The sequence below is a fragment of the Rhinolophus ferrumequinum genome, chromosome 11 (genome assembly GCF_004115265.2).
Source record: "Rhinolophus ferrumequinum isolate MPI-CBG mRhiFer1 chromosome 11, mRhiFer1_v1.p, whole genome shotgun sequence".
Lineage (NCBI taxonomy): Eukaryota > Metazoa > Chordata > Mammalia > Chiroptera > Rhinolophidae > Rhinolophus > Rhinolophus ferrumequinum.
The window spans coordinates 72,596,587-72,612,355 of NC_046294.1; the positions used below are offsets into that span (position 1 = coordinate 72,596,587).

A 15,769-nucleotide genomic window follows, 5' to 3' on the forward strand; every position below is an offset into this window, starting at 1 on the left:
GTAAAGTTATTTTCCCCTTTTCCTACTCTACTCTTTGGAAGCTAATTACTATATCTAGCTTATCTTCAAAGTGGGAAGGCAAGGATTAGTTCCACCTCTTAGAGAAGGACTGTTATTTGAAACTCTTCTGTAAAGATTTGTCTTTCTTCGCCATTTATGTATTTATTAAATCATTTATTTAGATCACTGTGGATTCATGTATATTTATTATACTTTACCACTTTTTCCTCCATTTATATGAAATAAATTATTCTCCCCACCCATGGGTCTGTGCCTTCATGAAAGGCTGAATATTCAGCTTCTTCAGGTTACTATTAAAAATTAAGGTAAAACACTATGAAAATAAGACAGCATAGCAAAAAGGACTACATGAAATTGCTTATTTTGACTCTAAAGTATGCATCTTAAAAGGAAGCTACTTTAGCTCGTAGGTGGGCATGTGCCAGGGCAGATACCGTTATTTGGTGAAGTATGAAATAACTATTTTTCAACTGTCTCTCTAATGATTTTTAAGAGATATTTAAACCATACCTGTAGTATATAAAGACTGCTTAGCTATGAGTTCAGTGCATGAAATAAACTCTAGTTGCAGCCAAGTCTCTTTATATATATATATGTATATATGTATATATATGTATATATGTATATATGTGTATATATATGTATATATGTATATATATGTATATATGTATATATATGTATATATATATATATATAAACTTAAACATAGAAATGTTAAGCAATTATAGAGAAATACCGACTAAAAATAGTTTCTTGCCTTTAGTATGTCTTACCAATCAGCAGCTAATAACCTTGACAAAAATAAGAATCTGGCAATCATATTAGTGTTTATGTTTGGTTTAAGAATGGGTTTATGAACCAGTTTTGAGCAAGGCTGATCGAAGATTTTTGCCCCATTTGTTAGTTTTTAGTCGTATGACATAAAATCTCTGGGAGGCAATATTGGTATATTTGATGAGATCCTTGAATCTGGAATTAGTTGATTTGGTTTTAAATCCCAGTTACATAATACTTCTGTGCTCTTTCAGGTAAGTCATTAAACTTTTAGATATTTAATGTTCTCATATGCAAAATTATAATAATAATACTAATGTTTTCTTAGTTCTCTTACTTTATACAGTATTAAAAGGATCCCATCAAAATGGTAAAGTACTGTGCAAATATAAATGATAATCATTTTTTTTAAATTGAAATCTGAGGATACCTGGGATTCAAATTCGATGGAAGAGAACTCATGACTCTACTTAGTGATACTTATTTTTTCAGCAGTCAAAAAGATAGTGACGTAAGCCTGCCAGTTCACTTGATAGCATATGTCTTTACATGCTACTGAATTTTAGTGCATCCTTTAGTTACTAATAATGTATATCAAGGCAGTTAAATACTATTTTTATAGTCATTGAATTCATAACTAGTAATTTTAAAATGAAACTTTTTCTCTAGTTAATGAAAATCATATTGTGGTACAAGCATTGAGGCTTAATACAATGTCAAAGTTCACATTTGCTGATTGCACTCGGTTTGATGCACTGATTAAAGATGTGTTTCCTGGAATTGACTTTAAAGAAGTAGAATATGATGAACTGAGTACTGCGTTAAAGCAAGTCTTTGAGGAGGCCAATTATGAAATCATACCCAATCAGGTAACTATCAAGAATATTTTATAATATATTGATCCTTTTTCCTGGTTAATTCCTTATTATCTTTATCCTTTATCTTTCAACTTACCTTTCATCTTTCAACTTAAATCTCACTTGCTCAGGGAAGTCTTCCCTGATCTTCAAGTCCAGATGAGGTCCCCTCCCTATGTTATATATACTTATTCAATGTTTAATTGTAGATTTGATTAATACTGATTCTCCCTCACCAGATAGTAGACTCCATGAAAGATGGGATCCATGTTTATATTTGCTCACTATTTTATTCCTAGTGCCTAATACAGAGCCTGGAACATAATAGATCATATATATATACATACATATATATATACTATGAGTACCAAAAAATGTATACAAGTGGACACTTTGGTCAACGTTGCTCAAGAAGTAATTTGCCGTAATCAGAAGTGTCTGGACGCTGATGGTAACCACTTTGAGCACGTCTTGTAATTGGAGAAGTCAAACGTGACTTGTATTCATCTTTTGTTATTGGTATATATGGAGTATTACAATTTTAATATAGTTTTCCTTTCTTAAAATGTGTATACCTTTTTTGGCATCCTCTGTATGTACATATATATGTATATATGTATATATGTTTGATTATTCTTAGTTTCATTTTGACATTTCATAGAAGTTCTTTTTTTTTCCTTAACTTTTATTTAAGTGTGTTTATCCAGTACCCATCAGCTCCAAGTCAAGTAGTTGTTTCAATCTAGTTGTAGAAGGCGCAGCTCACGGTGGCCCAGGTGGAGACTGAACCGGCAACCTTAGTGTTATGAGCACTGCGCTCTAACCAACAGAGCTAACTGGCCGCCCCGAGAAGTTCTTTTACTAAGTGTTTTTATGCAGCACAAATACATGTTCAAAATGAACACTTTTTTCACAAGTTTTTTTTCTTTTTGAGGGAGACAGGATATAAATGAACAAGTGAAAAAATAATGAATGTATTATATTTGAATGAATGAGTGAAGAAAACCATGAACATGTTGTATCAAATAACTTGGAAAACATGCATGTTTCTTTTAAAGAAATCTTGGATTTAAAGACCACATAGTAAATACTCATATGTTCAGATTTATTTATGTGTATTCTTTTATTTAAGGCTTTGTCTTCCACTGGAAAAAATCAAAGGCCTTTATTTATATGTTTAGAATAGAATAACTATGATGGAATGAGAGCAGAATTGTGTATGATTGTACACTATAAATGATACACAAACATGTTTCTTTTCTACTAGATCAAGAAGGCTTTGGAATTGTATGAACAGTTATGCCAGAGAATGGGAGTTGTTATTGTTGGTCCAAGCGGTGCTGGAAAATCAACTCTTTGGAGAATGTTAAGGGCAGCACTTTGTAAAATTGGCAAAGTAGTAAAACAATATACCATGAATCCCAAAGCTATGCCCAGACATCAATTATTAGGCCATATTGACATGGATACAAGGGAATGGTCTGATGGTGTTTTGACAAACAGTGCTCGCCAAGTAGTTCGAGAACCTCAAGGTTGGTCTTTGTTGTGTGATTCATTGTTTACTTAATTTTAGAGGTTAAGGTCTTATCTATAATGCTGTTCTTATCTTATACATGACCATAAACTGCTTTATAATGATGTACATTGATATTTTACTTTGGATAAAGTAAAGACGTGCTATCATATTGACCTATACTCTGTAGCAACTTTGATTATAATAGAAACTCAGAGTAATCTGGGTGAATTGAAATCCACCACTAGATTAATTTACTGAATAAATATAAAATCTTTGACTGCTGAGTTGATATCATAATGCCTCATAAATAAGCAAGATGACAAAGTTTTATTTAGGGTTAAAATTGGTATGTGTGCGAACACTTTTAGTTCATCAGTTTGAATACAGTGATTTGAATGATTTTGAAAGTTTATGTCATAAAATAGTAGATTCCTGGTCTAAATTTTATGGTTTGGTGTTTAAGAGAGTTTTGGGCCAGGATCTGAGAAGACTTGCTACTTTTTGTTAGATCATAATTTAATTATAATTGTTATTTTAAGCCAGTGAGTGAAAGGTTTAGAATTCTAAGATACTGAAAGGGATTTTCAATGTAGCCTTTTCTTTTTCAACATAGTCAGTAATATTCCACTAAGTACAACCACTCTCATTTTAGGAAGGATGGATTAAAAAGGTTTTTCTTATAGAAAGGCTTGTGTACAAAACTTGTTCACTACTTCTCTTTGAAGTCACCTTTTTGTGTATCAAATAAATTTGACAGTGGCAAATTTTTGTATTTCTCATACAGGGAACTAAAGAGTGGGTTTCCTATATTTTCTTAAAGAGATACTACACAGCAAGCATTCATAGATTCTTAGGATGTGGTAGAAGACAAAGGTCTGAAGAATGTGGGAATAGAAATAACTGTCTTACACACCTTGTTTTCTTTTAGTGAGATTTCAATTCTGTATGTATATAGATAGAGCATTATCATGGGATATATAACTCGGTCTTTGGCCAGCTGAGCTAGGATTGTCCATGTGTTCTCTAGCACATTTGTAGTACAAAGTCGCATGAAAAATTTCAACTTGTTCAACTTTTTGTTCTTTATTTTTCAGTTTTAGAAATATAAAATAATACTTATGGAAATTTCTTCTAAAGAATGAGATAATTATTTTATTCCTTATTTTTAATTATTATCACTGCATACATTTTTTATTTTACCTCTACTTTTATGGTTTGAAAATAGATGTCAGCTCATGGATAATCTGTGATGGTGATATTGACCCTGAATGGATAGAATCTCTGAATTCTGTTCTGGATGATAATCGACTACTCACAATGCCCAGTGGAGAAAGGATTCAGTTTGGCCCAAATGTTAACTTTGTATTTGAAACTCATGATTTAAGTTGTGCCTCGCCAGCTACAATATCTAGAATGGGAATGATCTTTCTAAGGTAAACCATAAGAGCATTTGCATATACTATATTAGAATATTCTTCAAGTATTATTTTGGTTTCATAGCTGAGTGAAATAAGTGTTGTATAAATAATATATAATTTGTTTCCTTATTTTTGATTAACTTATTTTTTTTTTGGTCTGTTAATTCATTCAGAGTTCCTGTATTATTGCAATTTAATTGTTTCAGCAGTTTAGTCATATCACAATTACTAAATAGTTATTTTTTTTTGCTTAAGTGAAACAGCAAGTATTTAATTTGTTTTCTTTTTTCTATTTTATTTAAATATTATGACTGAGTTCAGGGAAGTGAACATACTAGTTATGAGCTAGAGGCTAAGTAGCAGTATTTTAATTGTAGAATCTTGGATTCATAGAAATTTAGGACTAATCTAGGTTTAAATAATGGTCCAATCTTTTATTTTACAAATTGGAATCTCTTTACTTAATGTTTTCTTTCTTCTTCAGTGTATTTGGAAGAGGTTTAAAGAGCAAAAATGAATAATAAACTAATTTTAGATACTATGTACAGTAGTCACATAGCAGAACATGGACATTTAAGCCATTTTTTATCGCTCAAAATGAGTAATTAGAATATTTTCTTTTACTTTTCGAATTCATGTTTTAGAATTTGATATTTATCAGTCAATATAAAGTGCTCGACTCTTTTAGGGCTATTTCAAGACATTTTAGGTGTTGTGTGACACATGATAGTGTTATTAATTTGGTTCAAATTTAGTTTCCAAAATTAATTAATTGCTTACTTTGATAGTATCGTAGAAACTTTATATTAAATTTGTCATGAACTCCAATTAATACTTTGAGGTATTAATTATTAAAAATATAAGATAACACTGGGTTTATAGCTTTTGTAGCAGTAACTCACACAATTTATCTTATTTATTCCATGTATTCATATAATCTTGTGAGAAAAATAGGATAAAAGATTATAATTAAATTTTAAAATAATTATTGAATGCTTTTTATGTATATGACATTACGTTAGGCATTTTAGGAGAGAAAAAACAAGAAAGGTATAAAACAAATACTTATGGAGAGCTTATCTTTATGGAGTGTACCTTCAAATAGAGGAGATAAAATAAATAGAACAACAATTATAATACAAAATAGAATAGAGCTAAAATAAGTGCTAAGTAGAATGCCATGGATATTTAAGAGAAACAAAAGACCGCATATCGCTATAGATGTTTGAAAATTCTTGGTGAACCAAATATGTATTATGAGAGGCATAATGAATACATATGATTTCATGTAAAATACTAATACGCATTAATATTTTTAGTTGCTGTTTGATTAGTTTGTACTTTGGTTTTAGGTTTCATTCATTTCTTTAGTACATATTTATTGAGCACTTGGCTATGCAGTAGGCCAAATGAGGACCTTTTAATAGTGAAAGCGAATGCTATTAATATTAGTTATTCTGGGGCAACTGGTATAAACCAGGATCGTCTTGGACAAACCAAGATGTGTAGTTGCCATAGGCACTGAGGAGATACCACTGACAACAGTCTTTATTCTGAAGGAGCTTAGAGTTTTTTGTTTGTTTTGAGCCTATCTAATGTAATTGGAATATTTACCTTTAATCTTTCCATTTTCCTTTTCCTTGTTAGAATGGATAGAAATGTGAGAAAAATTCAAGGGCTCAGTTTTTAATAGTGTTGCTATGAAACAATGTTAGAAAAGGAAAACTGACAAAATTGTGAATTATAAATTGTCAATTCTAAAATTATTAATTAAAATTATTGTCAATTCTAAAATTATTAACCTGTGAGTTGTTTTAACTACAATTTTTTTGTAATTATGTAATATGTAATTTTGAATAAGATGTCAATATTATATTTAATATCAATCATTGGAGGTTAATCATATAATTAATGCTTTGCTAAAATTGTATTTTTTTTTAAATTAAAGTTTATTGGTGTGACAACAGTTAGTAAAGTTACATAGATTTCAGGTATACAATTCTGTGTTACATCATCTATAAATCCCATTGTGTGTTCACCACCCAGAGTCAGTTCTCCTTCCATCACTATATATTTAAGAGTTGTATTTTACTTTAGGAAGATTTTCAATAGTGTCATGGGAATTTGTAGTTGGCTTTTTTGGGATAGAGAAAAATAAAAAAAAATATTTTTGAAGATCTGTATTAATATGCAGTTCAGGTTGAACTCTAATGTGCATTTGAATCACCCAGGGATTTTGTTAAAATGAAGATTTTGCTTCAGTAGGTATGGGATGGGATTTGGGATTCTGTATTTCTAACAACCAGATCATACTTTGAGTAGGAAGGGTTTAGTCTACTTTTTGGCTAACCTGTGGATATGTAATCCTTCCTTAATTTGTATTTATAATAATGTAGATGAAGTTTATTTGCTTTATTTTACAGAAAATGATACCTTTAGTTATGATATACATGTATATGTATATATATATATACATATACATGTATAGAAGTAACTAATGTATACACACATACATATGTGGAAGTAACTAAAGTCAACTCTTGTGTACTAGCGGACACATGTTTAGAATAATGTTTACTGGAGCAGAAATTTGTTTTGAATGTAAATTGACAATTCTTCTTAAGTAATTTCTTATGTGTTTGTTTATCTGTTTCAGTGATGAAGAGACAGATCTTAATTCTCTGATAAAATCTTGGTTGAGGAATCAGCCTTCGAAATACAGGAGTAACCTGGAAAACTGGATTGGAAATTATTTTGGAAAAGCTTTACAATGGGTTCTAAAGCAGGTAAATTAACCATAATATTTCATAATTAATAATTTAGGTGAGAAATATAATGGTTAAGAGTGTCACTTCCATATAGATTGCCTTTTAGTAGAGCTCTGCCAGCACATGGGGGGTAGTAAGAGATAGATGTTTTCATTGTTGTTCCTATCGATCTCTTGGCATAACATTTTATTATGTTAGTCTTAAAACACTTTAATTCTCCCATTTATAATATCTTGCTCTGCTTACCTAAAAATCTTGAATGATGGAATGACTTTCTAAATTTAATTGCAAATCCATCTTGTCACATTTTACTATGTCAGTAAATACATATGTGTCATGCTAAAAACAATGTCAAGGTACTACTAAAGTAGAAAAAGGATGGTCAGTTATTTATAATTTTATTAAAACATTTGTGTATTTAACCAATTTATTTAATATCTACTATATGTCAAGCATAACACTAGATGAGACTGTGAGAGGTGAGCATTAACAGGACAATCCCTTTTCTTAGGATGGGTTTGTCTATTGGAGGGAAATGACATGAAAAAAGATAATCACAATATAACAGGAGGAAGAGAGTATTACTGTCTTCTAGGAAAGTTTTAAAAAGGAGATCACACTTAATTTTGAATTTGAAGCATAAATAGAAGTTTAACATGCAAAGAAGACAATAGAGGGCTTTCATATATTCTACATATTTTCAACTTTTCTTGGTTTTTCTTTAATGTCATTTCTTTTATGAAAAATGTAAACATAAAATAGAGGAAATAAATAGCAATGAGGTGTTTTTTTTGTAGTATTTGTTAATCTGAACTTGATGTAGAGGTCAATACTTTGGGATTAAACTAGACAAAGAAAAGTGGAGATCTCACTTTAGTTTCTTAACCTTTTTCTTTTCTGACTTTGTAAAGATGGAAGATGGAGGAATAGGAAATTGTGGGAAATGATGCAAATGAGATAGTTTTCCCTGGAGGTCTTAGGGAAAGAACAACTCCCATCAGCCCTCAGTCTGACTGAGGTGTCGCCTTTTGCTTCTGCAGCAACATACAATGTCTTCTAGCTATTATAATTGCTTACATTCAACTATGAGGACCTTGAGGGCAAGTACCAAGACTATCCTACTCCTTATTGTGTCCTCAGAGCCAAGTATGGTGATAATAATAGTGAAAGAATGAGAGTATATATGCTCAGTTCAATACCTGATGCCTAGTTTGTAGCACTTTTTCAGTTGATACGTTGTTACTTCATTACTGTAAAACATCCAGAGCCTAACAAGGCTGGAAAATCCAAATATATTGAGGCCATCTACTTGCATGCTGTTAATGTTAGAATGAGAAATATAATACTAGATGGAATATATTGATATATAGGGGTTTGTGAGTGTAGAAATGGTGACAGGGTAAGATTATTAAGCCGTAGAGTAGATACTAAAGATTCAGTTAGAAAATAAACTGATTCTGTCTTGAGGTCAGTTCCCTGTTATTGTTTGAAATTTTTTTTATGTGTTGAGGGTTCCTTCTTTCTTATTCTGTACGTTGTTCACCATTTTCAGTTTCTGAGAGATATACCACAATGGATGTTTTGGTCAAATGCTGATTTTATTTGTAACTAGAGCTTTGCTTTCTTGTATTAATTTAGCAAATTAGACATTCTAGAAGGAAATATGTGGGTTTCTTTTATCTTGCCTTTAAGAGCCTAGAACTCTTAGCATGGCCTAAGCCATCTCCCTCTTTCCTGCTCTGCCTCCCATTTCTTTATTCTCATAAAAATATTTATTCAGGCAGTGGTTTTTTAAAAATGCAGATTGGATCATTTTACATTCTTAATTAAAAACACTTAAAAGGCAGTGAAAATAAAATTGGCACTCCTTACCATTGCCTGTATAATTCTACACATGCTGGCCCTTGCCTGCCTCTCGGACTTAAACCACTCTTCGTTTGCTTACTCAGGCATAAGCTTCTTTTAATTCTGTAACTATACCAGTGGCTTATCTATGCATATGTTGTATTCTCTTCCTGGCCTGATAGATCTCATTTTTCAGATATTAGCTTCAATGTCACCTTTTTCAAAGAGGCCTTGAGCCTTCAATCTGAGTTACCCTTTCTCAGAACATTCTGTTCTGCTGCTCTGAAGCTCTTACCACAACTTGTTAACCATCTCCTTTACTAGACTTGAATTCCATAAAAACAAGTAGTACTCTGTTTAGATCACCCTTTCTTTTCAAATACTTAGCATCTAATACAGATTCTAATGCATAAATACTTCCAGATTAATGAGAATCCTTTCCCCTCCTAACTCCTAACTTGGCAGTTACACAGGGCCCCAGAGGACCACAGATCAAAATCATCTACACCACCTCAGCCCAAAAGTTTCATTTTAAAATCTGCGTAGAGAGAAAGAACCAAATGCTTTTTCATTTACACCTGCTTTTATTAGACTTGCTTGTCCAGTGCTGTCAATCAAGCCCTTGCCTCTTGCTTCTTTTTTAACAGCAAAAGGAAATGAACTATTCTTTTCATACCAGTGCTCATTGATTTACCTTTTCTTTTATGTGTTTCAGGTTTAGGAAGTAAACAAATCATGTAGCTATTTGAGGACTCTAGTGCTTATAACTAGAAATATACTATTTTGTTTTTTATGATTACTTTTTATTTTCAAAGTTTGTATATATATTGAATGAAATCTAAACTTTCTACAACTAAATAGAGGAATAAATTTAAAGGTGATCCTTAGAAAAGACGTATGAATATCAATCTGTATGGTTCTAAGTTAATATTTGCCTTTTGTCTCTACTATGGATTTTAATTAACAGAATGACTATGTGGTGGAAACAAGTTTGGTTGGGACGGTGATGAATGGTTTGTCACATCTATATGGATGCAAAGATCATGACCAGTTTATTATTAACCTCATAAGGGGCCTGGGTGGAAATTTGAACATGAAATCACGTTTGGAATTCACCAAAGAGGTAATGCATATTAAAAGCCTATATTCAGTCAACATTTTTCTGTAACTTTCATCGACTTTTAATTGCCAAAATACAGTGACTTATAACTGGAAGGTATAGAACTTTTTAATTTTGAAATTGTGTTCAGTATAATAATAATGGATTTATATACATGTACATACATTCATATGTATACTTATTTTTCTCTTTTGAATTAGTTTATGATATAAAATTATAGTTTAATAGGCTAAAGTTTGGAACATGTTTTTTTGTTAGACATTTTTGAACCTACTTAGCTATATGAATAAATATAATTATTTCATTCATTTTAATCTTAGAATAATATATTTTTTACTTATTTGTTTAACCAGAACAGTTTTAGCAGTTAGGGTGCTAGGATGGATTAATCATTATAAATCTTTCCTTAAATACATGTAAAGGTAAAACTGAATTCTGCATATTAAGGGATTTCTTCCTATTGGCCTCTGTTGAAATAATTGAACATACATTCCTTTGAATTGGCTCCAACATTATGTTTCTGCATTTCTATCATTTTGTTCCTTTTTTGATACCATCATTTATTGCTTTCTGTATTTGGTTTACATTTCCATGGTCATTCTGTTGCCAGATAATTCTCATTGTTACCAATCAGTGCCATATATATGCTGCTTTTAAGCAGACATTCTCTTGCCAAAGTTCGGAATAAAGGTGTTGAAGAGTAGCACAAGAGGCTAACTCACTGCTTTACTCTTATATCTGTGCAAATAACAGTTCTCAGAGTTAGAAAGATGAATAACTGGTTGAGAACAGTGGTGATATCACTGGACTGGGCACAGAATATGGTGGAAATGAAATGTTAGGATTCCTGCATTGTGTAATTTGTAATTTAGTGACAAGAAACTCAATTAAAAGGTAAATATATTTGTACCTTGGTGTATATGTAAACTGGATGACATTTATTTGCTTAACTGATAATAGAGAATAATGCTTGAGATAAAATGTTACTTTAATTCCCAGGGATAGTAGCTTTTGTGTATGTGAACTTTTTTTTGAACTAAGATGTTTCACTTTGGTACCTTTATTTTAAAGAGCTACAATTTCACATGCTCTATTTGGAGTATGTGAAAACCTATCACGACTTTTTCCTCTTAAGGTTTTTAATTGGGCACGAGAATCCCCTCCAGACTCGCACAAACCAATGGACACCTACTATGATTCCAGTAGAGGACGATTAGCATCTTATGTGCTGAAAAAGCCAGAAAACTTGACTGCTGATGATTTCAGTAATGGCCAGCATCTCCCAGTCATTCAGACTCCAGACATGCAACGAGGTCTAGATTATTTCAAACCTTGGTTAAGTTCTCACACTAAGCAGCCATTTATTCTTGTAGGACCAGAAGGATGTGGCAAAGGGTAAGAGCCGAAAAATATTGGTTGAGGTGCATATTGTGGATTTATGCTCGTTTCATCTTTTAAAATGATTTAACAGCTTTTGTTACCTTTCTTTTGGTTAGCCCTTTTCATGAAGGACTCTTCATTGTCACTACTTGTAAAAATAATATGACTATTGAAAAGAATATGTCATATTTTCTGCCAGGTTATGTTTTCTCTAATGGAAAGAGAGCAATTTGAGAAGATACTTATACAAAGAATCTATGCATACAATCACACAAAGAATGAATACCTTAGATATACTCACAAATTACTATTTGCTTTATTTATAAAAAAATGAATCTTGAAGTTAGCTGTCTATTTTAAACTAGCTTTTAATTAGTTACATTCAGCCTATTTTTAATGCCTACTGAGTATAATTTCTGGAAATAAAGGATACATGGAATATTTCACATTCCTAGCAGTAATTTAAAAATTCTGTAAAATCATAGTAATTTTTTTTAACTTGGAGAACTTAGTGTCTTAAAATCTCTCCTTCCACTAAGGGGAAACAGTTGATGTCTTTTATATATACAAGGTTGGAAAATTAAGTTCGCGAACTCATCCTAAAAAAAGTGCTACATACTTCATTGCTGAATATCACTACAGTCACCTTGGAAGTACTCCCCTTTGGGAAGCTTTGCACTGATGCCAGTGCCTAGTCCACCCTTCAAAGCAATTTGGGAACTCTTTCCCTGGAATGGCCATCAGCTGTCGTCGTATTACCCTTGATGTCCTGAATGTCATCAAAATGTCTTCCTTTCAATATTTCCTTTATCTTCAGGTAAAGAAAGAAGTCATTGGGGGCCAGATCAGGTGAGTAGGGAGTGTGTTCCAATACAGTTATTTGTTTACTGACTGAAAACTCTCTCACAGACAGTGCAATGTGAGCTGGTGCGTTGTCGTGATGCAAGAGCCATGAATTGTTGACCAAAAGTTCAGGTCGTCTGACTTTTGCGCATGCAGCCTTTTCAGCACTTCCAAATAGTAAACTTGGTTAATTGTTTGTCCCGATGGTACAAATTCATAATGAATAATTCCTCTGATGTCAAAAAAAGTTAGCAACGTTGTTGCAACAAATTCATGAACTTAATTGTCCACACCTCGTATATACTTTACCAAACAAAATTATTTCTGTGAACTTTGATTTTTTTTTTCACTGAAGGAGTCCCAAGATTTCCTTAAAATGTGAATTAATTTTTTTCTAGTCTAAACGTTAGAAAATTACCTTGATAGTTATGGAAACCATATTCATGTTTACCATCTTCCCCTTAAACCTCATCATTCATAATTTAGAAACTGAAATATTTATAAAATAGAAATTTTTGTATTGAATATAAAATATTTTATTGATTGCATTCTGAAAGTCAAATGTCATACATCTTTCATAGGATGCTGCTCAGGTATGCCTTTTCCCAGCTTCGGTCCACTCAAATTGCTACAGTTCATTGTAGTGCACAAACTACATCTCGACATCTCCTGCAGAAATTGAGCCAGACTTGCATGGTTATTAGTACTAATACTGGGCGAGTGTACAGACCAAAAGACTGTGAAAGACTTGTTTTATACTTAAAAGATATCAACCTACCCAAGCTTGATAAATGGGGGACCAGTACTTTGATAGCTTTCCTGCAACAGGTGAGTCTTATCACTTGAAGTGTTTCGAAATAATTGGAAACCAATTTAATTTCATTAACTTTTCTTATAGATAGAAAATCTTCGGCTTTCTTCCTTAGAGGCAGCTCCATCTAGCATGTCGTGGAAATTAAACTCTCGTAGCATCTTAGTCTTGTTCCAGCGCTCCTTTTTTTGATTGTCCTCCCTTTAGAAGGTAGTAATACATCAAGTTGATAAATGACAGGAAGAGTAAAAACAACCTTTATTCTATACCTATTACATATCCTTTATTCCTAAAAGATGGAGGAAAGCAGAAGCTGAGAATGGTGCTGGAGTTGGGGAAGTTTTTGCTGCATTTTTTTAGGTATTCATTCTTTGGAGAGCAGTTAGACTTCCCCAGTCATGCCCCTTTCTGGCTGCTTTAGCCTCGTAATCTCCCTCTTTGCCTATGTAAGTATTGGAGACCATACATTTTCAGTCAGTGTGGAAGATTTTATTTTTTTATGTGATTTGCATCACATTAGAAACTATATTCTAAATTAGAGCTTATTATGCTTACATAGCTTCAAATTTAGCTTTAATATATAACTACAGAATATAATAAAATATTTATAGAAAGAAACCAAAAGTTTTTCCTCACACTTTTTCTTATTTCTTTTCACTTTTTTTTAGATAATTGCTGGTGGATTTATACTATCTGGAGAAAAGCATTTGTATAATGAGGATAATTCAGCTAACGTTGAACACAGTCATGCACAGTGTTATTTTTCAATGATATAAGAACTTAGAGTAAATTTTAATCTTAAATTCTTGAGTTAGGTAGAGGATGATGAATGCATTTAGAAACAATTGAATTTTATGCAAACATATGTCATGATTAGAAAATCCTAAGCATTAAACTTTTACTCCTAAAATTTATTTTCAAATAGGTATTGACATACCAAGGATTTTATGATGAAAATTTGGAATGGGTTGGTTTAGAAAACATTCAAATTGTGGCTTCTATGTCAGCTGGAGGAAGACTGGGAAGACATAAGCTTACTACCAGATTTACTTCTGTTGTTCGTCTTTGTGCCATAGAGTATGTAACTTAGCTTTAAATCTTTGTGGTTTTTTTTTGTTTGTTTGCTTTGTTTTGTGGGAGACATCTTATATATTTGCATTTTATTAAAGGTATCCATAAATGATATTTCTTCAAAATGTAGACTCCACAAATAGTCAAACTAAAGCTCTTAATTTTTTTCCTGCTGTTCCCAAACTGTAGGCAATAATTTAGGATAATAAAGGCTTTAATCAGCACTTTTTGTGTATTAGAAATAAAATAGAACTGTTTTGTATTGTCTCTGTTCTAAAATGTCAATATCAGGAATCTGAATGGTAGATATTAGATTTAAATGTTTTATGGATTTCATAACACAAAAATACTATCCAATGTTATGAATGTGACTAAAAAGAGAGTTTAAATCTGAACAAAGTAGAGTTAAGTTATGTTAGTGCCTGATAGCATTACTCCTAGTGTATCCATCTACATGGTCCATCATCTTTACAGGACTTCTGAATTTCATGGTTACGACACTGTTTCCTTTGTTACATTTTGCCTTATAAAATCTTGTTTTTATGTTTTCGTGATAATTTTAATTTCTTTCAGAAATGTTACAGCCACCACTTAAGTTGTATGAGATAGAATTTAGTTTTGGAGTTTGATTTTATTTTTTGTATTAGTTCTACTTTTATAGTTGTGAGATGGATTACTGTTCTCTATACAGGCTATACATAACTCAAAATGCTTTATCATAAGCAAAATTTTTCTTTTTGCCTTTTCTAAAGATCAGTGGTTTTTCAAACAGTTATGTGTTTTGAGTAATTTCATTGGAATCCTCTGTTACGACCCTCAGTATTTCACAACAGATAGTTAGGGATCTAATTTGGTTGAAATGAGAATAGGGACCTTACCCCTTGGGTAAACCTTGGAGGGTATCTAGGTCTCAGAATGGCACAATTTGAAAACCATTGCTCTAACTTAATATTAAAATAATAATTTAGAATATTGATTTATTTCAACTTTTTTCTTATATGCCCCTTTTTAGTTACCCAGAAAGAGAACAATTACAAACAATTTATGGAGCATATTTGGAACCAGTTCTACATAAAAATCTGAAGAATCATTCTATTTGGGGTTCTTCATCAAAAATTTATCTCTTAGCAGGATCTATGGTACAAGTGTATGAACAGGTATAAATTCATTTACAGTATATTGTAGTTTTCATGCCTATTTGTATCATTTCCGAAGTATTATCTTTAATTTTGGCTTGTGTTGATGCTCAGGCTTTCTTTTCCTTTTGTTCACTAGACCGTTTTACTAGAGAGTAAGCTCTGTGAGGGCTGTGCTCTGTATATTTTATTCACTGTTATATTCCCTG

The 15,769-nt window shown here is 31.8% G+C and overlaps 1 protein-coding gene across 3 annotated transcripts in view; it reads left to right on the forward strand.

The window, feature by feature from the left end:
* DYNC2H1 (dynein cytoplasmic 2 heavy chain 1) overlaps nt 1-15,769 on the forward strand; it is a 290,945-nt gene that overhangs the window by 54,790 nt on the left and 220,386 nt on the right. For all 3 annotated transcript variants that reach the window (XM_033120671.1, XM_033120672.1, XM_033120673.1), the window contains exons 37-45: nt 1,465-1,664; nt 2,920-3,184; nt 4,394-4,601; nt 7,243-7,372; nt 10,167-10,322; nt 11,455-11,714; nt 13,124-13,370; nt 14,279-14,430; nt 15,437-15,581. In XM_033120671.1, coding sequence (XP_032976562.1) covers nt 1,465-1,664; nt 2,920-3,184; nt 4,394-4,601; nt 7,243-7,372; nt 10,167-10,322; nt 11,455-11,714; nt 13,124-13,370; nt 14,279-14,430; nt 15,437-15,581 — 1,763 coding nt within the window. The remainder of the gene's footprint in view (nt 1-1,464; nt 1,665-2,919; nt 3,185-4,393; nt 4,602-7,242; nt 7,373-10,166; nt 10,323-11,454; nt 11,715-13,123; nt 13,371-14,278; nt 14,431-15,436; nt 15,582-15,769) is intronic.